Source organism: Salvelinus alpinus, chromosome 4 (assembly GCF_045679555.1).
Source record: "Salvelinus alpinus chromosome 4, SLU_Salpinus.1, whole genome shotgun sequence".
Lineage (NCBI taxonomy): Eukaryota > Metazoa > Chordata > Actinopteri > Salmoniformes > Salmonidae > Salvelinus > Salvelinus alpinus.
Window position 1 is genome coordinate 25231815 of NC_092089.1, and position 25029 is coordinate 25256843.

General features: G+C 46.3%; 1 protein-coding gene across 7 annotated transcripts in view; it reads left to right on the top strand.

Moving 5' to 3' along the window:
- Nucleotides 1–115: 115 nt before the first annotated feature.
- LOC139573124 (trafficking kinesin-binding protein 1-like) overlaps nucleotides 116–25029 on the top strand; it is a 41580-nt gene continuing 16666 nt past the window's right edge. For 2 of the 7 annotated variants that reach the window (XM_071396244.1, XM_071396245.1), the window contains exons 1-11: nucleotides 116–247; nucleotides 2677–2871; nucleotides 17928–18004; nucleotides 18230–18346; nucleotides 18640–18740; nucleotides 21946–22054; nucleotides 22594–22672; nucleotides 23021–23151; nucleotides 23426–23500; nucleotides 23974–24111; nucleotides 24689–24724. In XM_071396244.1, the coding sequence (XP_071252345.1) occupies nucleotides 244–247; nucleotides 2677–2871; nucleotides 17928–18004; nucleotides 18230–18346; nucleotides 18640–18740; nucleotides 21946–22054; nucleotides 22594–22672; nucleotides 23021–23151; nucleotides 23426–23500; nucleotides 23974–24111; nucleotides 24689–24724 (1062 nt within the window). In that variant the 5' untranslated portion in view covers nucleotides 116–243. Of the gene's footprint in view, nucleotides 248–2676; nucleotides 2872–5001; nucleotides 5337–11717; nucleotides 12042–17927; nucleotides 18005–18229; nucleotides 18347–18639; nucleotides 18741–21945; nucleotides 22055–22593; nucleotides 22673–23020; nucleotides 23152–23425; nucleotides 23501–23973; nucleotides 24112–24688; nucleotides 24725–25029 lie in introns of those variants that run through there. The other 5 variants (XM_071396238.1, XM_071396239.1, XM_071396241.1 and 2 more) reach the window with 5 other exon arrangements.

The following is a 25029-nucleotide window of genomic DNA, read 5'->3' on the forward strand; positions in this document are numbered from 1 at the left end:
CGTCCTCCCTTCTCCCTTCCTCCCTTCTCTCTCTCTCTCCCTCCCTTCTCTCTCTCTCTCCCTCCCTTCTCTCTCTCTCCCTCCCTTCTCTCTCTCTCCCTCCTCTCTCTCTTCCTTCCTCTCCTCTCTCTATCTCCCTCCCTCCCCTCTTTTTTTCTCTCCCACTCTTCGCCCTTCCCCTTCCTGGAGAAGCGGAAAATGTAAGTCTGGGTGAGAGGACACGGAGCAAGGGGCAGAGGCGCCATGAGTGAGTACTGGACACCGTGACTTTGGGTTGGATCTATGGGGTGGTTTGGGCTTGTTTGGTGTTTAAAACTACTGGTATTCCTCACTTTATTTGGACTTACATTTTTTATTTTTTAAATTTTCAAGTACACACATTATTGTTCAGTCATTTGTTTTAGTCATCTCTTAGTAAACATGATAGGGTTGGATATGAAGACTAGAACGTGAACTAGACTAGAGTTAGACACAGTTCGTAGTTGTACTGCCCCCATGTCTGTCTCTCTTGTGCTCTCTCGCTCTCTGTCTGTCTGTTTGTCACCATGGGGTCTAGTTTTCTGTGTAGTTGGATGTAGGTTCTGCCTGTATTGGCCCTGCGCTACAGTAGTGTACTGTAGCCTGGGGATTTGAAGTGAATGCCAGAGAGGTAGAGGGGACAGGAAGGACAGTGGGCCAGCGGGTGCAGAGCAGAGTGCCAGGGCCTTACAGATCTGACTATAAATACAGTCCAGGAATAATCAACAGCAAATGGTCTAGCTAGTAGCTGTCAGCACTCAGGGGCTCTCTGCAACCTTCATACAACATTTATGCAATCTTCATACAACATTAATACAACATCCCTTAGTTCCAGCTGTTGCATGGCGACAGAGAAGGCATGACACAGGTGTTGTCATACTGTATCAGTGAATATGTTGTTGTGAAGGATAGTAGAGACTGTTTAATGCCTGTGATGATACAGTATGTCTGGCTGCCCTGATCCACTTCATGTGACACTTCCAGCCATTGTTGTTATTTTGGTTTGCATGGCCTGTCTGTTGTGTTGTTCAGAAGGTTTTTATAGCTCTGAGTATAGTTGGTCGTCCCAGTTACACTTCGGAGATCTGAGCTGAATATGAAGAATATACCTATAATCGGCTCTATTTAACAGAAATATGAGATTTAAGGAGTTAAATATGAATTTCTATGTTTTTACTACTTTTAATTGATGGCAGTGGACCATAACAGTAGTGTGTCCCCCACGTGTTGTAGTCTGTGTGTGACTGTCTGTTGCAGACTCCCCTGCTGTAGTCTGCTAATGCTGCTAGGTTTTGCTGGTGACAGTCAGTACCATGGTGTCAGTCAGTTTAGCCTGTCTCAGCAGCCTGCCAGCCCATTCTGTCTGGATTAAGGCCTGGCTATCTGGGACACCATTGTCTGCTGGAGCGTCATCGCCACCTCAGATATGCAGGCCTTATGTATGCAGCTGTTGAACAAATGGATTGGAAACATGCCTGCTCACATAAACTGAGACGTTCAATTCCATATTCACAACTCAGTCACTTCTTAGTGTGTGTGATTCTGGTGAAGTTATCTAGGCGTTTTACAGTGATGAGCTGTAACAGTGTTTGGATGGGAGTCTGATGGACATCTGGATCTGCTGAGGGAAGGAGTAAATCCCATGGCAGGAAGTGCTGGTAAGATGCCTTCACTATGTTCCAGTGAAGCACAGAGTTTACTGTCGCAAACTAGTATCTGGAAGGAGAACGTCTTCCCAGTTCCCATGCCAATATGTTCTGCAGTCTGTGGGTTTATTCTCCTTGTTTATATAGTATACTGTATGCCCGCTCTTCATTTTTATAAAGCAGCTCCAGGATCAGTTATTCTGTAAATCACTGTCATATCTTGTTGTTCTGTAGCACTGTTGTGATACATAGACATCAGCAGGATTGTAGTTCCTCAATGTGCCACCAGAGGTCCTCCTACATTGCTTTCAGTAGCTCTTGCTGCACTCCCTTTATGTAAACAGACTGTTACAAAGATTCTGATGTGTCATTGTATCTTGTTTACACATCATCACGTATGACCATAGTTCAGAGGTCGTTGTGTTTGATTATGGTTTAGAAAAGCAGATTGTTCAGAGGGATAGCCCACTGAGGAGCTACAAATTGCTTTTTGAAAGGTATGTGTACGTCTTGAGCAAGACTGTTGTCATCGTTCTCACTAGATCAAGGATCATTAACTAGATTCAGACGCAGGACAATTTTTTGGGGTCAGAACGTAATTACAAATAATTTGTAGACTACAAATTGACCAAAAGAAGGCCAAACAGATTAACATTTCACTAAAACCATAATAATTTCAAACCTTGCTTACATTTGTATACGATCACATACACTGAGTGTGCAAAAACATTAAGAACACCTTCCCAATATTGAGTTGGCCGCGGGCCGCCAGTTGGGGAACCCTGCTCTAGATGATGAAGTTTAAAACATAAACAGCCATTGTTCTGGTGTTTTTCAACCAGGCACCTGTTACATAACCTCCTGCTGCTGTAGGGGGGTAAACTAACCTCTAGTCTCTCCTCTTCTCCTCTCCCTCTCCTCCCCTCATACCTTCTCCTATCTCCTCTCCCTCCCCACCCCTTCCCTCTCCTCCTCCCCTGTCCTTCTCCCCTCCCCTGTCCTCCTCCTACAGATGTGTGTAACAGTACTGATCTTCCAGAGGTGGAGATCATCAGTCTGCTGGAGGAGCAGCTGCCCCACTACAAGCTGAGAGCAGACACCATCTACGGGTATGACCACGACGACTGGCTCCACACCCCTGTCCTCTCCCCCGATACCAACCTGGACCTCACCGTGGAGCAGATTGAAGAGACACTGAAGTATTTCCGTAAGCGCAGCGGTTGTATTTGGTTGTTTTGTTAAGATGATGCAGGCAAGAGGGGCGAGGGCTTCCACACTCCCTCTGCTGGTCACTTCTCTGATTTCTATTCTTCCTTTTATGTGGTCTGTTGTACGCTGGTACACATTTGATATTCAACTGGTTCATCGCTTTAACCTTGACATTAGTAATTGTATTGAGCTCATATTGCAGTGTATTTTTGGAAATGGTGCAGGTTAGAGCCGAGATCAAGGAGTTAAAAAATGAGGATGATGGGGGTGGAAGACAAACAGCTGAGATTCTGGTGTCGTAATGAGACTGAGGAAGTCTGTCTGAGATATATACATGCAGACAGACAGAGCGATACAAACAGAGGTTGAGACAAAGGGAATGAAAGGTAGAGGGAGACAGTCATTTTAATATGGCCCTGAGCCCATATGGGTCAGCGACAGACAGCTGGGCCTGGTTGACACAGCAAACACGCCACGCAGAAGCGCCACGCTCTGCCAGTTTGCTCGGCTGCTGGTCCTATCAGCTCAGTGGGAGACGTCTGTCCTAACGTCTGTCTGTGTCTCAACCAGACATGAGGCTGGACAGACACAAGGCTGTGTGTGTCTGATGACTCTGGCTTTTTCTTGTTTTTCTTGTTTTTTCTATCTTTATTTAACTAGGCAAGTCAGTTAAGAACAAATTCTTATTTACAATGACGGCCTACCCCGGCCAAACCCTCCCCTAACCCGGACGACGCTGGGCCAATTGTGCGGTGGTTGTGATACATCCCGGGATTGAACCCGGGTCTGTAGTGACGCCTCTAGCACTGCGATACCAGTGCCTTAGACCGCTCCACCACTCAGGATCTGATCTGATCACATACTGATCTGTCCTTGTGTATGACCTTTATGTCAACTGGTTGTCAGCGGCCTTCTGTTGTGAATGTAGGTCATACTGTAGAGCTCAGGAAGTTTAACACCATCAATCAGCAGATATGTGCTTTGTGTTGATACAGTATCTGTACTGTTGTCTGAAAGACGGCACTGTAGGAGGCTGTAATAACAGATGCTGTGGCACTTTAATACTCTGATTACATTGTCGCAGATGTAGACTACAATGACAGTCCTGCAGCATTGGTTAAAAATAGTTACTGATACTGACTTAAAGGATAGACTCCAGTGTTCTCACAAGACAAGACCACTTTGTCACATTTGTGCAGCGTAATACAAACCTTTGTTCCCAAACTGATATTCTTTGATAGATGGTTTTAGATATTGTACTCTACTCCTTGATTCAATTCAGAACTAGGCTATAGAGATTTATATCACCAATCTGGTTTTGTCAATTCCGTTCTTGTCACTTGTCTTGTCATTTCTGGTCTTGTCACCTGTGATTGTGATGTCACAAGGAGGATAGGCAGCAGGGTGGTTCATTGGTCATCTGGCTAGTCAGCTGTTCCCTGATAGGCCACTCCTACTCTGATGCATCTTCTACCACAGACACATTACACTCCATATGATGCAATACTAATGGCATTATACACCGTTGAATCAGTCAGCAGGCAGGTTGAGGAAGTGATTCTATAATCGCTGAAATAATAATCCTCAGTGTTTGATTCATGGCTGTCTCTAAAATTACATCTGACCTTTTTATTGTCTGACTGTCAAGTGGTGTTAGAATTAGTCAGTGTGCTCTTTATCAAAGGGACATGCTATTAAAGAAGTAGAAGCATCTCAGATATTATCCTGCTGTAAATCAGTGTGGGGGAGAGAACTATATTCCCCACTATAAACATATTGAATGATTTCTTAGTATCTCCCTGCCCTGTAGTAGAGGTGTTGTACCAGACCAGGCAGATATGAACAGAGAGCTGGTCACATAGAGGCAGCAGCAGTAGCAACACTAGCCTGCATTCAGATGCTACTCAGTGCTGGAGTAGGGAGCCAGTCTCCATGGCAACCTCACAGTAGGATGTACTGTTGGGAGAAGGGGAGGGTGAGCCAAGGAGAGAGAGGAGGGGCGAAAGCAGGTTGCTATTGACAGGAACAGTTCAGAGGGAGGAGCATGCCTCTGACATTTCCCTTCCTCATTGGCTCGTGGCCCTCCCCAGGCCCCTCCCTCATTTGTGATACAACCTTGACTCACCACCAGGCAGCAACACATCCCTGCTGCATAACTGTGTTTTGGGCTGCGTTGCTTTTTGGGAAATATCTCTTTCTCTCTTTCCTCTCCTCCTGTCCCTCCCATCCTTCCGCTCTGGTACCAGTGATAAAATGTGCTGTTCCACATGGTCTCCTCATCATGGTAAACTCCTAGAGAACTCAGAGTATGTAATGAAAGGATGGGCAGGTGTTCTCGTGACCTCCGCAGCAGGACAGGAGAAGATGGTGATGCTCCTCTCAGCTGAAGGGGACTGAGTATGCAGAAATTTGTGGAGGCGGATTACTATGAGCTAGACTGGTACTATGAGGAATGCACAGATGGTAAGCCTGATCGGGACGGTTATCCATCTAGCTGTTATCTAACTGTGCTGTTAATGGGGCTATATGTGGGGAAGGGGAAGGGGAGGGAGGAAGGGAGAGGGACAGGGAGGAGGGCTAGAGGGGATGATTTTGCTGGTAGGGTGGTTATATACCATTGACTGTATAAATCTGCCTTTCTCTCTCTTCGCCCCAGTATGTATTGCGTCAGTCACATGATGCTGGAACCACTGAGCCAGGGGCTGCTGTGTTGCTTCACTCTGCTCTGGTCTGTCTGATAACAGGTGCATTTAACTAAGTTTTCCTCAGCCAAGGAGGCCATGGCTGTAGGACGAGGCTGTAGCTAATTCTCTTACTATAATTTTGTTGTGTTGGGTGTGATATCAGCTTCTGTTGATTGTAACCAGGGTGAATTAGGAGCAACAGAAACTGTGGCACCACAAAACAAGGCTGCTATGTAAATGTAGCAACGAAGGGGAATGACAAGGTGGTTTTTCATAGAGCGGACTGACTACCCATGGAGCTTTAGTATTGCCCTGCCATTGTGTGTGTATGTGACAGAGAAAATGGGAGTAGAGGGATGTATAGCAGTCCTATAGATCTGTACAGTCAGAATAACAGTCCTATAGGATCTGTACAGTCAGAATAACAGTCCTATAGATCTGTACAGTCAGAATAACAGTCCTATAGATCTGTACAGTCAGAATAACAGTCCTATAGGATCTGTACAGTCAGAATAACAGTCCTATAGATCTGTACAGTCAGAATAACAGTCCTATAGATCTGTACAGTCAGAATAACAGTCCTATAGATCTGTACAGTCAGAATAACAGTCCTATAGATCTGTACAGTCAGAATAACAGTCCTATAGATCTATACAGTCAGAATAACAGTCCTATAGATCTGTACAGTCAGAATAACAGTCCTATAGATATGTACAGTCAGAATAACAGTCCTATAGATCTGTACAGTCAGAATAACAGTCCTATAGATCTGCACAGTCAGAATAACAGTCCTATAGATCTGTACAGCCAGAATAACAGTCCTATAGATCTGTACAGTCAGAATAACAGTCCTATAGATCTGTACAGTCAGAATAACAGTCCTATAGAGCTGTACAGTCAGAATAACAGTCCTATAGAGCTGTACAGTCAGAATAACAGTCCTATAGATCTGTACAGTCAGAATAACAGTCCTATAGATCTGTAGAGTCAGAATAACAGTCCTATAGATCTGAGTCCTGGAAAGTAGCAGCACATAGCATCACACAGCAATATAATATGGAAATGTTTTACAGCAGCTTCACCTAGCGGACTATAGCTATCCCTGTATCCCCTGATTCTTTCATTGAGCCATCCAACATGATCAGTGGCTCTATATATTTATTTTATTTCACCTTTATTTAACCAGGTAAACTAGTCGAGAACAAGTTCTCATTTACAACTGCTACCTGGCCAAGATAAAGCAAAGCAGTGTGACACAGACAACAACACAGAGTTACACATGGAATAAACAATAAATAAGCCAATAACACAATAAACAAGTCAATGACACAGTAGAAAAAAGAAAGTCTATATACAGTGTGTGCAAAATGCATGAGGAGGTAGGCAATAAATAGGAGCAAATAATTACAATTTAGCAGATTAACACTGGAGTGATAAATGAGCAGATGATGATGTGCAAGTAGAGATACTGGTGTGCAAAAGAGCAGAAAAGTAAATAAAAACAGTATGGGGATGAGGTAGGTAGATTGGGTGGGCTATTTACAGATGGACTATGTATAGCTGCAGCGGTCAGTTAGCTGCTCAGATAGCTGATGTTTAAAGTTGGTGAGGGAGATATAAGTCTCCAACTTAAGCGATATAAAACAGCTGACTAGGCCTATACCCTTGGCTGAAGACGTTTCCATAGATGATGGTTATATATTATGAGAAGAGGCCTGTTCTGTTGGATAAGATCTCTTTGGTAATGCTGTTTACATATGATGTTGGAGGACTCATTTACTACAGTAGATTGTGTTGCGAGGGCCTCTTGACATTTTAATGTCCACGTCCCCTACTACCGGTCTACTCCAACAGTTAGGACAAGTCTAAATGACATGGTTTTATATTCACATGGTTGATAAACACGCTGCAGTGCTGTACTGTGGATATCTCTTTCCAACTATCCACACGTTTCTAGAGATCTCATCCAACACCATGATTGGACAGCCAACCAGTAATGGCCTAGCCACTAGCCTGGTCCCATTGACTTTGTGTAGCCAACCTTCCTGTCGTTCATTATCACGCCAAACCACCGCTAGCAGAGCTGACGGAGACGGGGGCTCATAATGAAGCAGACAGTACACGGAAGGTTTGGAGGGGAGGTTGTGCTGTGGAGACTGGGACTCATAATGAAGCAGACGGTACATGGAAGGTTTGGAGGGGAGGTTGTGCTGTGGAGACTGGGGCTCATAATGAAGCAGATGGTACATGGAAGCAGGGGAAGGTTTGGAGGGGAGGTTGTGCTGTGGAGACTGGGGCTCATAATGAAGCAGACAGTTCATGGAAGGTTTGGAGGGGAGGCTGTACTGTGGAGACTGGGGCTCATAATGAAGCAGACAGTACATGGAAGCAGTGGAAGGTTTGGAGGGGAGGTTGTGTTGTGGAGACTGGGGCTCATAATGAAGCAGACGGTACATGGAAGGTTTGGAGGGGAGGTTGTACTGTGGGGACTGGGGCTCATAATGAAGCAGACAGTACATGGAAGGTTTGGAGGGGAGGTTGTGCTGTGGAGACTGGGGCTCATAATGAAGCAGACAGTTCATGGAAGGTTTGGAGGGGAGGCTGTACTGTGGAGACTGGGGCTCATAATGAAGCAGACAGTACATGGAAGCAGTGGAAGGTTTGGAGGGGAGGTTGTGTTGTGGATACTGGGGCTCATAATGAAGCAGACGGTACATGGAAGGTTTGGAGGGGAGGCTGTACTGTGGAGACTGGGGCTCATAATGAAGCAGACAGTACATGGAAGCAGTGGAAGGTTTGGAGGGGAGGTTGTGTTGTGGAGACTGGGGCTCATAATGGAGCAGACAGTACATGGAAGCAGGGGAAGGTTTGGAGGGGAGGTTGTGCTGTGGAGACTGGGACTCATAATGGAGCAGACAGTACATGGAAGGTTTGGAGGGGAGGTTGTGCTGTGGAGACTGGGACTCATAATGGAGCAGACAGTACATGGAAGGTTTGGAGGGGAGGTTGTGCTGTGGATACTGGGGCTCATAATGGAGCAGACAGTACATGGAAGGTTTGGAGGGGAGGTTGTGCTGTGGAGACTGGGGCTCATAATGAAGCAGACAGTACATGGAAGGTTTGGAGGGGAGGTTGTACTGTGGAGACTGGGGCTCATAATGAAGCAGACAGTACATGGAAGCAGGGGAAGGTTTGGAGGGGAGGTTGTGCTGTGGAGACTGGGGCTCATAATGAAGCAGACGGTACATGGACGGTTTGGAGGGGAGGCTGTACTGTGGAGACTGGGGCTCATAATGAAGCAGACAGTACATGGAAGGTTTGGAGGGGAGGTTGTACTTTGGAGACTGGGGCTCATAATGAAGCAGACAGTACATGGAAGGTTTGGAAGGGAGGTTGTGCTGTGGAGACTGGGGCTCATAATGAAGCAGACAGTACATGGAAGCAGGGGAAGGTTTGGAGGGGAGGTTGTACTGTGGAGACTGGGGCTCATAATGAAGCAGACAGTACATGGAAGCAGGGGAAGGTTTGGAGGGGAGGTTGTGCTGTGGAGACTGGGGCTCATATTGAAGCAGACAGTACATGGAAGCAGGGGAAGGTTTGGAGGGGAGGTTGTGCTGTGGAGACTGGGGCTCATATTGAAGCAGACAGTACATGGAAGGTTTGGAGGGGAGGTTGTGCTGTGGAGACTGGGGCTCATAATGAAGCAGACAGTACATGGAAGCAGGGGAAGGTTTGGAGGGGAGGTTGTACTGTGGAGACTGGGGCTCATAATGAAGCAGACAGTACATGGAAGGTTTGGAGGGGAGGTTGTACTGTGGAGACTGGGGCTCATAATGAAGCAGACAGTACATGGAAGCAGGGGAAGGTTTGGAGGGGAGGTTGTGCTGTGGAGACTGGGGCTCATATTGCAGCAGACAGTACATGGAAGCAGGGGAAGGTTTAGAGGGGAGGTTGTGCTGTGGAGACTGGGGCTCATATTGAAGCAGACAGTACATGGAAAGTTTGGAGGGGAGGTTGTGCTGTGGAGACTGGGGCTCATAATGAAGCAGACAGTTCATGGAAGGTTTGGAGGGGAGGTTGTGCTGTGGAGACGGGCTCATAATGAAGCAGACAGTACATGGAAGCAGGGGAAGGTTTAAAGGGGAGGTTGTACTGTGGAGACTGGCGGCTCAGTGGGCTACAGCCAGACGAGGGCTCCAGAAGGCCAGGGGCAGCCAGGGACAGCCTGGCCAAGCTCAGAGCTGCCTGGATGGGCCTAGCTCCATGATCACATGGCTGGGAGTCTGGCAGGTACACAGCCCTGGGTGATGCTCAGAATATTGATCACTTCGGCAGTGGGGAGGGCATGGACCATGTACATCTCCCAACAGGAGCGGGGAGGGAAGGCTGCCAGCCAAACTTTGCCAGCCTTCCCTCCCCTCTTCCTACAGTACCCCTCTCCTCATCCCTCTCCGCTACCCCCCTCCATCTCCACCCTGCTCACAAAGCCCAGGGCCTACAGTTCTATTGGCCTGGGAGGGGGAGTTGGAGGGAGGTGAGAGGGGCTGTCCTCCTCCAGTCTCTCCATGCTGGGAACTTTATCAGTGCACACAAAAAGGGCCTCTGAGGCAGACAGGGAGGCTGTGAGGTGGGGGTTGTTTTGGGGGGTTAGCCACAAGCTGTTGTGGATGCTGTATTGTTTCAATAGGAATGTGTGGTTGCATTCAGTATGCCCACACTAGCTTACAGTTCTGCCCAGGATATTACCAGAAGTTAAATGAGATGAATGAAAATTATTTGGACATGGAATAATTGAAGGAAGCATGTTTAATTGGAGAGCTATGTGAAATATTTGGTGATGGTGTTCTAGGTTCTATTTATGGGATCACGGTTGTTTTTTGTCAACCGTTTTTATCAGCCGTTATGGGCATAACGATGTTTATATCAGTCGTTATGGGCATAACGATGTTTATATCAGCCGTTATGGGCATAACGATGTTTTTGTCAGCCGTTATGGGCATAACGATGTTTTTATCAGTCGTTATGGGCATAACGATGTTTATATCAGCCGTTATGGGCATAACGATGTTTATATCAGCCGTTATGGGCATAACGATGTTTTTATCAGCCGTTATGGGCATAACGATGTTTATATCAGCCGTTATGGGCATAACGATGTTTTTATCAGCCGTTATGGACATAACGATGTTTTTATCACAAGTTAACTGACTAACCGGCTTTCACATCTATAATAGTTTGTCTAGCAGTTTACATTTGTCACTGGAATGTTGGTGATTTGTTTGCTGTTGCATTGCTCTCAATGTGACTAGTTTGATAAAGCCAGTGCATGTCGATTGATTAGAATTGTGGTCTGTATTATTTGTGGTCTAATATGTAACATTGTGTGTCATGTTATTTTCTATAGGGTGGAATAACCCATACTGGTTTAGAAACTAGATGGCTTCTCTATTTCCTCATGCTAAACTAGCATCAGTTACTGTATCTGTGACCAACAGATGCATATTGGTGTTCCCAGTCAGGTGAAATCCATAGATTAAGGCCTTATTTATTTATTTATTTATTTAAATTGACTGATTTACCTTATATGAACTGTTGCATTTATATTTTAGTTCAGTATACATACTGTTCTTCCTTTATTCTATTTCATCAAGCTCTGTATTTCTTAATGGTTCCTGTTCTGTTATTTGGCTCTCAGTATGTTGCTTCTGCGTTGAATAAGTATGCATGTGCAAATTGAGTCACCTGTGGATTTGACTGTGGTGAGGCAGGCTGGGGCCCCACCCTTGCAACAGGTGTATGTGTCTTATGGTGTGCTCCGCCTTGCACTGTTTCCATGGAGAGTCTGGTGGAACATACCATTTCAACGCTTGAAAAGGGGGGTGAGCAAATAGACACATTTAGACTTGATAGGGATAAAACGATAACGTATTATATGGTTATATTAGTCCTTGTCACATAGCTGACATGTTGAATTGACTCCATGCTCTAATCTAAACATTCAAAGTCCTGTCAGTCTGAGAATCGTTTAGTGCCACTCCCCTGCTCTGGTTCCACAGTGGACTGTCTTCTAGTCATGGACAATAGAGGGAGAGAGAGCAGGAGGAGGGAGTGTCTGTGACTGGGTGACAGACGTGCCTTGCTGTCCTCACACAAACACACACACACCGACTTAGACACACACACTCTCTCGCTGACTGAGACTGACTGTCACACACACACACACACACACACACACACACACACACACACACACACACACACACACACACACACACACACACACACACACACACACACACACACACTTAGACATGGCTTTGGACTTGAGACAGCTGGGCTCTGCTGGGCCCCACTAGCCTAGTGTTGGTGTTAGCATGTCACTGCTCTGTCACAGCACCCCAGAGGACAGCTTGGAGTATGTCTGTTCACCTGACCACTGTGATGGAGAGGGAGGAGGATGAAGAGCAGCGTACTCTGCAAGAAGGTATACTAACTGGAGTTATGGGAGCTTTGCTGCTCCTCTCATTCACATAGTGGTTTTGAACCACATTGTTAGACTGCTGTGTCTCTCTCCTGCTCCCTGTGTGTGGCTCCTGCTCCGTGTGTACTACACTGATTGGTTTTAAATATTTGTCAAATGTTTTCAGGGCTGTAGGTCATGTGAATTTGTATTATACCAGGATAACCAGTGAGGACATTTAGTATGTTGTTTGTGTTCAGAGTAAACATGGAATTCTCCCTTCTAATAGCATCAACAGAACAGGCAGGTCATCAGACTTCTGATAGCATCAACAGAACAGGCAGGTCATCAGACTTCTGATAGTATCAACAGAACAGGCAGGTCATCAGACTTCTGATAGCATCAACAGAACAGACAGCCGGCAGGTCATCAGACTTCTGATAGCATCAACAGAACAGACAGCCGGCAGGTCATCAGACTTCTGATAGCATCAACAGAACAGACAGCCAGCAGGTATTCAGACTTATGATAGCATCAACAGAACAGGCAGCCAGCAGGTCTTCAGACTTCTGATAGCATCAACAGAACAGGCAGCCAGCAGGTATTCAGACTTATGATGGCATCAACAGAACAGGCAGCCAGCAGGTCTTCAGACTTCTGATAGCATCAACAGAACAGGTAGGGTATACCCTACCCAGTAACTATAGCAGCTGTCTGCCTATACCCTACCCAGTAACTATAGCAGCTGTCTCCTATACCCTACCCAGTAATTATAGCAGCTGTCTGCCTATACCCTACCCAGTAACTATAGCAGCTGTCTCCTATACCCTACCCAGTAACTATAGCAGCTGTCTCCTATACCCTACCCAGTAACTATAGCAGCTGTCTCCTATACCCTACCCAGTAACTTTAACAGCTGTCTCCTATACCCTACCCAGTAACTATAGCAGCTGTCTGCCTATACCCTACCCAGTAACTATAGCAGCTGTCTCCTATACCCTACCCAGTAACTATAGCAGCTGTCTCCTATACCCTACCCAGTAACTATAGCAGCTGTCTCCTATACCCTACCCAGTAACTATAGCAGCTGTCTGCCTATACCCTACCCAGTAACTATAGCAGCTGTCTCCTATACCCTACCCAGTAACTATAGCAGCTGTCTCCTATACCCTACCCAGTAACTATAGCAGCTGTCTCCTATACCCTACCCAGTAACTATAGCAGCTGTCTACCTATACCCTACCCTGTAACTATAGCAGCTGTCTCCTATACCCTACCCAGTAACTATAGCAGCTGTCTGCCTATACCCTACCCAGTAACTATAGCAGCTGTCTCCTATACCCTACCCAGTAACTATAGCAGCTGTCTACCTATACCCTACCCTGTAACTATAGCAGCTGTCTCCTATACCCTACCCAGTAACTATAGCAGCTGTCTCCTATACCCTACCCAGTAACTATAGCAGCTGTCTGCCTATACCCTACCCAGTAACTATAGCAGCTGTCTCCTATACCCTACCCAGTAACTATAGCAGCTGTCTCCTATACCCTACCCAGTAACTTTAACAGCTGTCTCCTATACCCTACCCTGTAACTATAGCAGCTGTCTGCCTATACCCTACCCAGTAACTATAGCAGCTGTCTCCTATACCCTACCCAGTAACTATAGCAGCTGTCTACCTATACCCTACCCTGTAACTATAGCAGCTGTCTCCTATACCCTACCCAGTAACTATAGCAGCTGTCTCCTATACCCTACCCAGTAACTATAGCAGCTGTCTGCCTATACCCTACCCAGTAACTATAGCAGCTGTCTCCTATACCCTACCCAGTAACTATAGCAGCTGTCTCCTATACCCTACCCAGTAACTTTAACAGCTGTCTCCTATACCCTACCCTGTAACTATAGCAGCTGTCTGCCTATACCCTACCCAGTAACTATAGCAGCTGTCTCCTATACCCTACCCAGTAACTATAGCAGCTGTCTCCTATACCCTACCCAGTAACTATAGCAGCTGTCTCCTATACCCTACCCAGTAACTATAGCAGCTGTCTCCTATACCCTACCCAGTAACTATAGCAGCTGTCTCCTATACCCTACCCAGTAACTATAGCAGCTGTCTCCTATACCCTACCCAGTAACTATAGCAGCTGTCTCCTATACCCTACCCAGTAACTATAGCAGCTGTCTCCTATACCCTACCCAGTAACTATAGCAGCTGTCTCCTATACCCTACCGTGTATCATGGGGCCTTGGTGCGTGCTGATGTGTGGCGTGCTGCTAGATGTTTGTCTGTTCTATCACATTCCAGATCTATACTCTGTGTGTGCTGTTGATTAGTCTCTGGTTGGTCTCCATGGTTGAGGTCCACCTCAAAATGTTGACACCACACCCTGGTTATTTGTTCTTTTGTTGTGCTCATTAGGATATCAGAATATTCATTTTTCAGTGGTGAGGATGGAATGTGTTCTGTAATGTAACTTGTCTGCCTTTCAGTTTAAATGCTCCTGTCACAGAGTAAATAACTCTACATGAAGCTGTTTTTATCAGCCAACAACCCTTATACCGTACAGGCCATTCACTGTCATGACTGCTCACTGTGATGCTGCACATGTATGTAAATATGTACTTTGCATCTAACTCCTCATTTACATTTGTTTCCACCATTGGAGTTCAAAGCCTGTGTTTGCTGCCCTACAGATACCTATCTGAGAGTACAACAATTAGAACTATACCAGGCCTGGCCTATACCCTACCAGCCTGTGTTTGCTGCCCTACAGACACCTATCTGAGAGTACAACAATTAGAACTATACCAGGCCTGGCCTATACCCTACCAGCCTGTGTTTGCTGCCCTACAGACACCTATCTGAGAGTACAACAATTAGAACTATACCAGGCCTGGCCTATACCCTACCAGCCTGTGTTTGCTGCCCTACAGACACCTATCTGAGAGTACAACAATTAGAACTATACCAGGCCTGGCCTATACCCTACCAGCCTGTGTTTGCTGCCCTACAGACACCTAGCTGAGATAACTAGATAAATAGCCTCATTGTCAAAATCCCAAAGTATCCCTTTAACCCCAAAGAAAGAACACACAGGAGCTGTCTGGAGAAACAAGTCTCCCTTTTGTCAACATCCACAAGGTTAGTTAGGAGTAACCACATTGAAGTTGGACTCTGTTGTTCCTACCTTTGTGTTGCCTCTGGCGTCTTGGGAACCTGCTATGACGTGCTCATTAGTAGATAACAAACTGTGGATGGAGAGATTGAGAGAGAAGTGGAAAGGGCAGGAGTGAGTTCCAGGTTTCTTATTAGAATATGCCTTTAGATGACAGTTGAAGTTCAACAATTTTAATATACAGTATAGCTTTTTCTTTTATATATAGTATATTTTTGTTATGTTACAGGTTGTTCTAAAATGGATTAAATGTTTTTATTTATATATATATATATAAAGGGCTGTGTGATGTGTGTGTGTGTGTGTGTGTGTATATATATATTAAAACAGTTTAGGCCTCCCAAGTGGCGAAGCAATCTAAGTCACTGCAATGTGGTGCTAGAGGCATCACTACAGACCCGGGTTCGATCCCAGGCTGTATCACAACTGCCCGTGATCGTGAGTCCCATAGGGCAGCGCGCAATTGGCTCAAATTGGCTCAGCGTTGTCTGGGTTAGGGGAGGATTTGGCGGGCCAGACTGACTACGGTCGTCAGTCGAACGGTGTTTCCTCCGACACATTGGTGCGGTTGGCTTCTGGGCTACGCGGGAGGGTGTTAAGAAGCTCGGTTTGGCGGGTCATATTTTGGAGGACACATGACTTGACCTTTGCCCCCCGAGCCCTTTGGGGAGTTGTAACGATGAGACAAGATCGAAATTGGGGGTGAAAAATGGGGTAGAAATAGGCTCAGGGTTTAGTGCTATATTTAGTCATGTTTTGGCAGTGGCAGTGCATCAGCTGGGAATAGCATTGTATTAACAGAGAATGACACTGCAGCTTGGCAACGTGCTGTTATCAGCTCAGCTGGGGTGGGGTTGAGGTGAGGTCAGAGTCCAAACCATCTCACTTGTCACTTCCTCCGTCTCAATAGTCTTTCCTGGATCCCTCATCTCCTTTCCTGTCGTCTCTCCGATTTCTCTAAACCTCAGAGGGAAACATTACAAACACGTTTCCTCTCCTCGAATCCTTTCCTGGATTTCCTCTGGCGTTTTGAGAATGCCATGAGGTGAGGAAGGGTTGAGAGGACACAAGGAAACGAGGAATCAAGGAAACAGTATTGAGACAGAGCCAGTGTGTCAGTCTACCTGATAACAACAATGTGCTAAAGGTCTCTGAGGTCATCAGGCAGGGCTGTGTGATGTGTACAGTAGGTGGCCCTCTGATAACTCAGCTATTTCAAATATCCGTCTGTCTGCCCTGCCCCAGCTGTTTAGCAGTCAGTACATACAAACAGTACATGACTGCACTCAGATATGACCCAGCTGTTAACTGTTTCTCCTCTCTGTTCTCTCTCTACAGCTGTTAACTATTTCTCCTCTCTGTTCTCTCTATACAGCTGTTAACTGTGTTTCTCCTCTCTGTTGTCTCTCTACAGCTGTTAACTGTGTTTCTCCTCTCTGTTCTCTCTCTACAGCTGTTAACTGTGTTTCTCCTCTCTGTTGTCTCTACAGCTGTTAACTGTGTTTCTCCTCTCTGTTGTCTCTCTACAGCTGTTAACTGTGTTTCTCCTCTCTGTTGTCTCTCTACAGCTGTTAACTGTGTTTCTCCTCTCTGTTGTCTCTCTACAGCTGTTAACTGTGTTTCTCCTCTCTGTTGTCTCTCTACAGCTGTTAACTGTGTTTCTCCTCTCTGTTGTCTCTCTACAGCTGTTAACTGTGTTTCTCCATGCTGTTGTCTCTCTACAGCTGTTAACTGTGTTTCTCCTCTCTGTTGTCTCTCTACAGCTGTTAACTGTGTTTCTCCATGCTGTTGTCTCTCTACAGCTGTTAACTGTGTTTCTCCTCTCTGTTGTCTCTCTCTACAGCTGTTAACTGTGTTTCTCCTCTCTGTTGTCTCTCTACAGCTGTTAACTGTGTTTCTCCTCTCTGTTGTCTCTCTCTACAGCTGTTAACTGTGTTTCTCCTCTCTGTTGTCTCTCTACAGCTGTTAACTGTGTTTCTCCTCTCTGTTGTCTCTACAGCTGTTAACTGTGTTTCTCCTCTCTGTTGTCTCTCTACAGCTGTTAACTGTGTTTCTCCTCTCTGTTGTCTCTCTCTACAGCTGTTAACTGTGTTTCTCCTCTCTGTTGTCTCTCTACAGCTGTTAACTGTGTTTCTCCTCTCTGTTGTCTCTACAGCTGTTAACTGTGTTTCTCCTCTCTGTTGTCTCTCTACAGCTGTTAACTGTGTTTCTCCTCTCTGTTGTCTCTACAGCTGTTAACTGTGTTTCTCCTCTCTGTTGTCTCTCTACAGCTGTTAACTGTGTTTCTCCTCTCTGTTGTCTCTCTACAGCTGTTAACTGTGTTTTTCCTCTCTGTTGTCTCTCTACAGCTGTTAACTGTGTTTCTCCTCTCTGTTGTCTCTCTACAGCTGTTAACTGTGTTTCTCCTCTCTGTTGTCTCTACAGCTGTTAACTGTGTTTCTCCTCTCTGTTGTCTCTCTACAGCTGTTAACTGTGTTTCTCCTCTCTGTTGTCTCTCTACAGCTGTTAACTGTGTTTCTCCTCTCTGTTGTCTCTACAGCTGTTAACTGTGTTTCTCCTCTCTGTTGTCTCTACAGCTGTTAACTGTGTTTGTCCTCTCTGTTGTCTCTACAGCTGTTAACTGTGTTTCTCCTCTCTGTTGTCTCTCTACAGCTGTTAACTGTGTTTCTCCTCTCTGTTGTCTCTCTACAGCTGTTAACTGTGTTTCTCCTCTCTGTTGTCTCTACAGTTCTATGTGCTGAAAGAGTGGGCCAGATGACTAAGACATACAGTGACATAGATGCTGTTACTCGTCTGCTTGAAGAGGTAAGAGAACCTGGTCTATCACTTGGAGCACATTCAATTTACAATGTTGTCTGTTTGGATAGTCAAATCTGCCGTTCAGACATCTCTCTGCCCTGCCAAGTTAACCACATCATAGAACAAGTCAAACATTGTCATACATTAGCAACTGTTTCCCTTTGACCTGATTCCTAGATCATGATGCATGATACTCCGCCCCTCTAACCAGCCCCTCTGTCTCCCCTGCAGAAAGAACGGGACTTGGAGCTCGCCGCCCGCATCGGCCAGTCACTGCTGAAGAAGAACAAAACCCTCAGTGAGAGAAATGAATTCCTGGAGGAGCAAGTGGAGCACATTCGAGAGGAGGTGTGTGTGGAGTGTGTATTGTGTGTACGTGTGCTCTTCTCTCTCAGAACCAGGAGAAGATGTGGCATAACGTTGATATTTTATCTCTCTCCTCTCTCTCCCTCTCTGTCCCCCTCTCTCCCTCAACTCTCTCCCTTCTCACCGTCTCTGTCCCCCTCTCCCTTCTCATCCTCTGTCTCCGTCATCTCTCTCCCTTCTCATCCTCTCTGTCCCCCTCTCTCCCTCTCTCATCTCTCTCCCTTCTCATCCCCCCTGTCCCCCTCTCATCCTCTCTCATCTCTCTACCTCTGCAGGTTTCTCAGCTGCGCCATGATCTGTCTATGAAAGATGAGCTTCTCCAGTTCTACACTAGTGCAGCAGAGGAGAGTGAAGGAGATTCGTCCAGCTGTACCCCGTGAGTCTGCTATCTGTCATCCCGACCTACGCTCTTCCTCTCCCACTTCACCTGGTGTGATAGAAAGTCATAGCCTGTGAGATTAGCCTGGTTCCGAGAACTGTTTGTGGTTTATAGCCAACTCCTATGGTTGTTGTTATGCTAAAGGCAGGAACCGGACCTGTTCCCCTCCACTCATCACATCCACTTTTCCCTCTTAAAGCAAAACTCCTTCATTTTGCCGTTGTCAGTAAACCCCCACTATGCCACTATGGTCTGTTCAGGTTACTCAGCAGAGAACATTTAGCTAGAGGAGGTGACTGCTGTATGTGGTCCTGGGGGTTAGTCCCTACTGTAAGGTCTCTCTGCTCTTGTTCCTCCCAATTCTACTCTCCTTTTACAATGATATAACCTTTCAACTTAAAGGGCCAATGCAGCTGTTTTTATTTCGATATCAAATCATATCTGGGTAACAATTGCGTTTGTTTTCAATTAAAATGGTCAAAAGAAACAAAAAGAAAAGAAACTACTTAGCAAAGAACATTCTCTCAAGCAAGAATTTAGCTAGGACTGTCTGGGAGTGGTCTGAGTGGGGAGGGGGGACTTAAAACTAGCTGTTATTGGCAGAGAGGTTTGGAACTCTCCTATTGTTCTATTAACAAATGTAGAACTTCAACCCACCAAAACAGGCTGACATTTCATGCGGTCTTCTCAAACAGCTCTTACACTAAAAGGGCATTATCATCGTTTTCCCAACTTCACAGTATTATTCCAACCTCATAGTGCGGAAATGTATATATAACACAGAAAATCTCGTTTTTGACTGCACTGGGCCTTTAAGCTCTTATTTCACTGGTCCCACAAGTCCATCCAACGGGTAGGTACTTGTGTTTTGTGGCTCCTGCTTAAGGATGGCTTCAAGGCTGTTTTCTTTAAGATGAATAAAGGCCTTTGATTTGTTTGTCCAGAAAATCCCCCTCTTCTCTCAGACAGAGGTACTTTGACCCTGTGTGGCAGACTGAGGCAGCAGGCTAGGGTTGGTTTGTTGTGTTATCTCAGGGGGAAATACAGACAAACTGACCTGTTTCTCTTACGCCTCAAACACAGAGCGGTTGGGTGAAAACCAAGACCGTGGCGTTCCCACTAGTGTCATAATGGCAGACACTACCAGGCGTCCTGTTACACTGGTGGTAAAACATTGATTGACTGTTCCATCTATCCTTGTTGTCTAAATAATGCAGATGTTTCCAGTCTGGTCTGTATATCGTGTTGAGCCCCTCTGCCAGCTCTGCCCAGTCATTCTAAAGTCTTCGAAAGCCAAGTGAACAAACAGATCACCGACCATCTCAAATCCCACAGTACCTTCTCCGCTGTGCAATCTGGTTTCAGAGCTGGTCACGGGTGCACCTCAGCCATGCTCAGCGTCTTAAACGATATCATAACCACCATCGATAAAAAACAGTACTGTGCAGCCGTCTTCATCGACCTGGCCAAGTCTTTCGACTCTGTCAATCACCGTATTCTTATCGGCAGACTCAACAGCCTTGGTTTCTCTAATGACTGCCTTGTCTGGTTCACTAACTACTTCTCAGATAGAGTTCAGTGTGTCAAATCGGAGGGCCTGTTGTCCGGACCTCTGGCAGTCTCTATGGGGGTGCCACAGGGTTCAATTCTCAGGCCGACTCTTTTCTCTGTATATATCAATGATGTTGCTCTTGCTGCGGGTGATTCTTTGATCCACCTCTACGCAGACGACACCATTCTGTATACATCTGGCCCTTCTTTGGACACTGTTAACAAACCTCCAAACGAGCTTCAATGCCATACAACATTCCTTCTGTGGCCTCCAACTGCTCTTAAACACTAGTAAAACTAAATGCATGCTCTTCAACCGATCGCTGCCCCGCACCCTCCCGCCCGTCTAGCATCACTACTCTGGACGGTTCTGACTTAGAATATGTGGACAACTACAAATACCTAGGTGTCTGTTTAGACTGTAAACTCTCCTTCCAGACTCACACTAAGCATCTCCAATCCAAAGTTAAATCTAGAATCGGCTTCCTATTTCGCAACAAAGCATCCTTCACTCATGCTGCCAAACATACCCTCGTAAAACGTACTATTCTACCGATCCTTGACATGGGCGATGTCATTTACAAAATAGCCTCCAACACTCTACTCAGCAAATTGGATGTAGTCTATCACAGTGCCGTCCGTTTTGTCACCAAGCCCCATATACTACCCACCACTGCGACCTGTATACTCTCTTTGGCTGGTCCTTGCTACATGTTCGTCGCCAAACCCACTGGCTCCAGGTCATCTATAAGTCTTTGCTAGGTAAAGCTCCGCCTTACCTCAGCTCACTGGTCACCATAGCAACACCCACCCGTAGCAAGCACTCCAGCAGGTACATCTCACTGGTCATCCCCAAAGCCAACCCCTACTTTGGCCACCATTCCTTCCAGTTCTCTGCTGCCAATGACTGGAACGAATTGCAAAAATCACTGAAGTTGGAAACATATATCTCCCTCTCTAACTTCAAACATCACCTGTCAGAGCAGCGTACAGATCGCTGCAGCTGTACACAGCCCATCTGTAAATAGATCATCTGTAAATAGCCCATCCAACCAACTACCTACCTCATCCCTATATTTTTTTATATATTTTTTTACTGCTCTTTTGCACAACAGTATTTCTACTTGCACATCTATCAGTCAAGTGTTAATTGCTAAATTGTAATTACTTTGCCACTATGGCCTATTTATTGCCTTACCTCCTTACTTCATTTGCACACACTGTATACAGATTTTCTATTGTGTTATTGACTGTACGTTTGTTTATTCCATGTGTAACTCTGTGTTGTTTTTGTCGCACTGCTTTGCTTTATCTTGGCCAGGTCGCAGTTGTAAATGAGAACTTGTTCTCAACTGACCTACCTGGTTAAATAAAGGTGAAATAAATAAAAAATTATCCTGGTGGATATGATTCCCTGTTTTTACAAATGTAGGGCTCTGTCCCAAATGGCAACCTAGTCCCAATGTTGTCCACTACCTTTGACCAGGACCCATAGGGCCCATAGGGCTCTAGTCAAACACAGTGCACTACATGTTGAACTACGGGCCCTGGTGGTCAAAAGTAGTTCACTTCGTAGGGAATAGGATGCCATTTGGGAAGTAACCTTTGTCTCTTGTCACTTACCGACGGTCGCTGTGTCTTGTCCACACAGCATCCGCCACAATGACTCCACACTGTCGGTGCCAAGTTACTTCCCCCTGGACTCCCTGCAGAAGAAACTCAAAGACCTGGAGGCAGAGAACATCTCTCTTAGATCAGAGGTAAAGTCATGTAGCTAACTAACCCTGTGTGTAGTTCTGTGGCGGTGTCCTGCTGACCATACTGTGAGGGAGAGGTCATCAGATATTAATGTCAATGCTTTGGGGACCGATCATGGCTCTGCACCCTGGGGTTTAGATCACAGTCTGGGGATTTATTTTAGAGTTCAGTGAACACTGTACATTGATAAACATTGACTAAACCTTAGACGGTGAAGAGATGGCAACTTAGTAATACTTTGTGTTACAGTCGGATAATAATATGGAATTTAACAAAACGACAAAACATAATGAAATGCTTATTACCTGGTCACATGGGAGTTCATTGTAATAAATATCATAATGTTAGCAAGCGTGAGCTAATTTGATTGAATAACTTCAGATGCTTACCAGAAAGATTCAGTAGAGTATTTTCATAGTAAACCAGAGGTACCAGTGGTAATAGGACTGGAATAAGTACTGCTGCCAATACTTTACACCCAGCTCTCCTGCTGTGTGATGATGATGATGATGCGTGGCTGCATCCTGTCATCCCCCACCAGGCCAGTCACCTGGAGACGGAGACAGAGGAGTACGAGGAGAAGGAGCAGCAGCTGGTCAACGACGTCGTCAAAGAGCTGAGTGAGTAACACACACAAACACACACACGGCTCACGTCTCACCTCCCCTGTCCCCTGGGCTCCCCGAGAGAAAGCAAAACAGGGCTGTGTTTCATTCCAATAAGGATGTTCCCTCTGCCCTTGTTCACTCCCCTTCACACATCTGATAGGACTGGATGTGTGAAAGCCATATGGAGAGAACTAGGTGGAGATATTGCTAACATCTAGCTAGGCAGTTAACATCATGTATCACTGGAGCTACATTTAAGTGTTGCTATGGAGGAGGTCTAGGACAGGTCGACAACACTGATTCATGGTGGATACTCATTGCTCATGTCATTTATTTCGCCGCGTCCCGTGTGCCCACTAGGAGATACCAACCACCAGATGTCCACCCTGGCGGAGGAGCTGGCGAGGAAGACGGACGACGCGTCTCGCCAGCAGGAGGAGATCACACACCTCCTGTCCCAGATCGTAGACCTGCAGAAGAAGTCCAAGTCTGTGAGTGGCCAGGCCAGTAATGACCCAGACTGCCTGCCACAGTCCAGGCCAATGGACACGTTCCAGGTGGCCTTTCTTACAGTCCCGCTGTGCAGATTGTTGTGATATCACAACGCCTGGAGAAGTAGAACCATATTGATAATATAGACAGAAAGGCACAGCTGCAAGACGCCCACCTGGAACACAACTAGTCTTCTAGCTGTTATCAGTGTGTCTATGATGATGTGTGTGAGCTTCTAGCCCTCAGGGACTAACAGTCATGTCTGTTCCGCAGTATGCAGTTGAAAACCAAGAGCTCATCCAGCATCTAGGAGCTGCCAAAGATGCCCAGCGCCAGCTCACTGCTGAGGTACAGTAAGGCCTCATTAATCAATTACCAACAGGACAAGAAGCACTGCCTAACGAGACCCAATTACCACGCTAGGGATGTTTTCCATTATTGCAGTGGTGTCAAACTCATTCCAGGGAGGGCCTAGTGTCTGCTGGCTTTTGGTGTTTCCTTTCAATTAAGACCTAGACAACCTTAATTCATCAATCAAGTACAAGGGAGGAGTGAAAACATACAGACACTCGGCCCTCCGTGGAATGAGTCTAGTGGAAGTTGGGTTATATAATTCAGTACAATACAATCTCTAACCATATTTAAATAGAATAGTGTTTGATGTCCCCCTGATGTTTCAACAGCATATGATTATCACTGTCATTATCTAGAATGATAGAATTGTGATATTGTCCAGTTTTCTGATCATTTCCTCATCTCTTGCTCCTCTTCTCTCGCTCTTTCTTTTCTCTCTCCTCTTCTCTCTCTCTCCCCTCCTCTAGCTGAGGGAGTTGGAGGATAAGTATGCAGAGTGTATGGAGATGCTCCATGAGGCCCAGGAAGAGCTGAAGAACCTCCGGAATAAATCACTGCCTCTCAGTACACCCCGACGCTTCCACTCCCTGGGCCTGTTCCCTATGGTGAGACACACACATACACAGGGGTCAGAGTAATAAAACACTGCCCCTCAGTACACCTCAACACTTCCTGTTCCCTATGGACAGACTAGAGGGAGGGAGGGAGCAAAAGAGAGAAAGAGAGAGGAGGGAGGGAGCATGAGAGAGGAGAGAGGGAGGGAGCATGAGAGAGGAGAGAGGGAGGGAGCATGAGAGAGGAGAGAGGGAGGGAGCATGAGAGAGGAGGGAGGGAGGGAGCATGAGAGAGGAGGGAGGGAGGGAGCATGAGAGAGGAGGGAGGGAGGGAGCATGAGAGAGGAGGGAGGGAGGGAGCATGAGAGAGGAGGGAGGGAGGGAGGGAGCATGAGAGAGGAGGGAGGGAGCATGGGAGGGAGGGAGCATGGGAGGGAGGGAGTGGGAGGGAGGGAGGGAGGGCGGGAGGGAGGGAGGGAGGGAGTGGGAGGGAGGGAGGGAGGGAGGGAGCAAGAGAGAGGAGGGAAGAAAAGATTGAAGGAGAGCGGAAGGGAGAGAGGGCTATAACTGGTATAGAGGTGAAATGGATTTCCTTTCATCAGGTTTTGTTTTCAACCCCATTTCTCAGGTGTCAGATGTTAACAGCATTGTTTATGCCGAGGGGGTGAGTGGAGAACTTGTCTATTGCATCTCTGACTGCTTGATGTGTTGCCACTCACCACCAGTGAGGAGCAGGGAGGTAACCCTAATGCCCTGGCCCTAGGCCCAGCCCTGGCCACGTCGTAACTCCCCAGCCCCAGAACTGTGATGTAATTGTAACGTAAAGACAGTCACAGAGAGAGGTAGACACCTTATCGGTGTTAGCATCTAGCTGTAGTGAATGTGGTCTGTGCGGAGAAGGAGATGGCTGGTATTGACCCTGTAGAGAGAAGTCATGTTTTGAGGTGTTTACAGTAGGATTAACAGGCT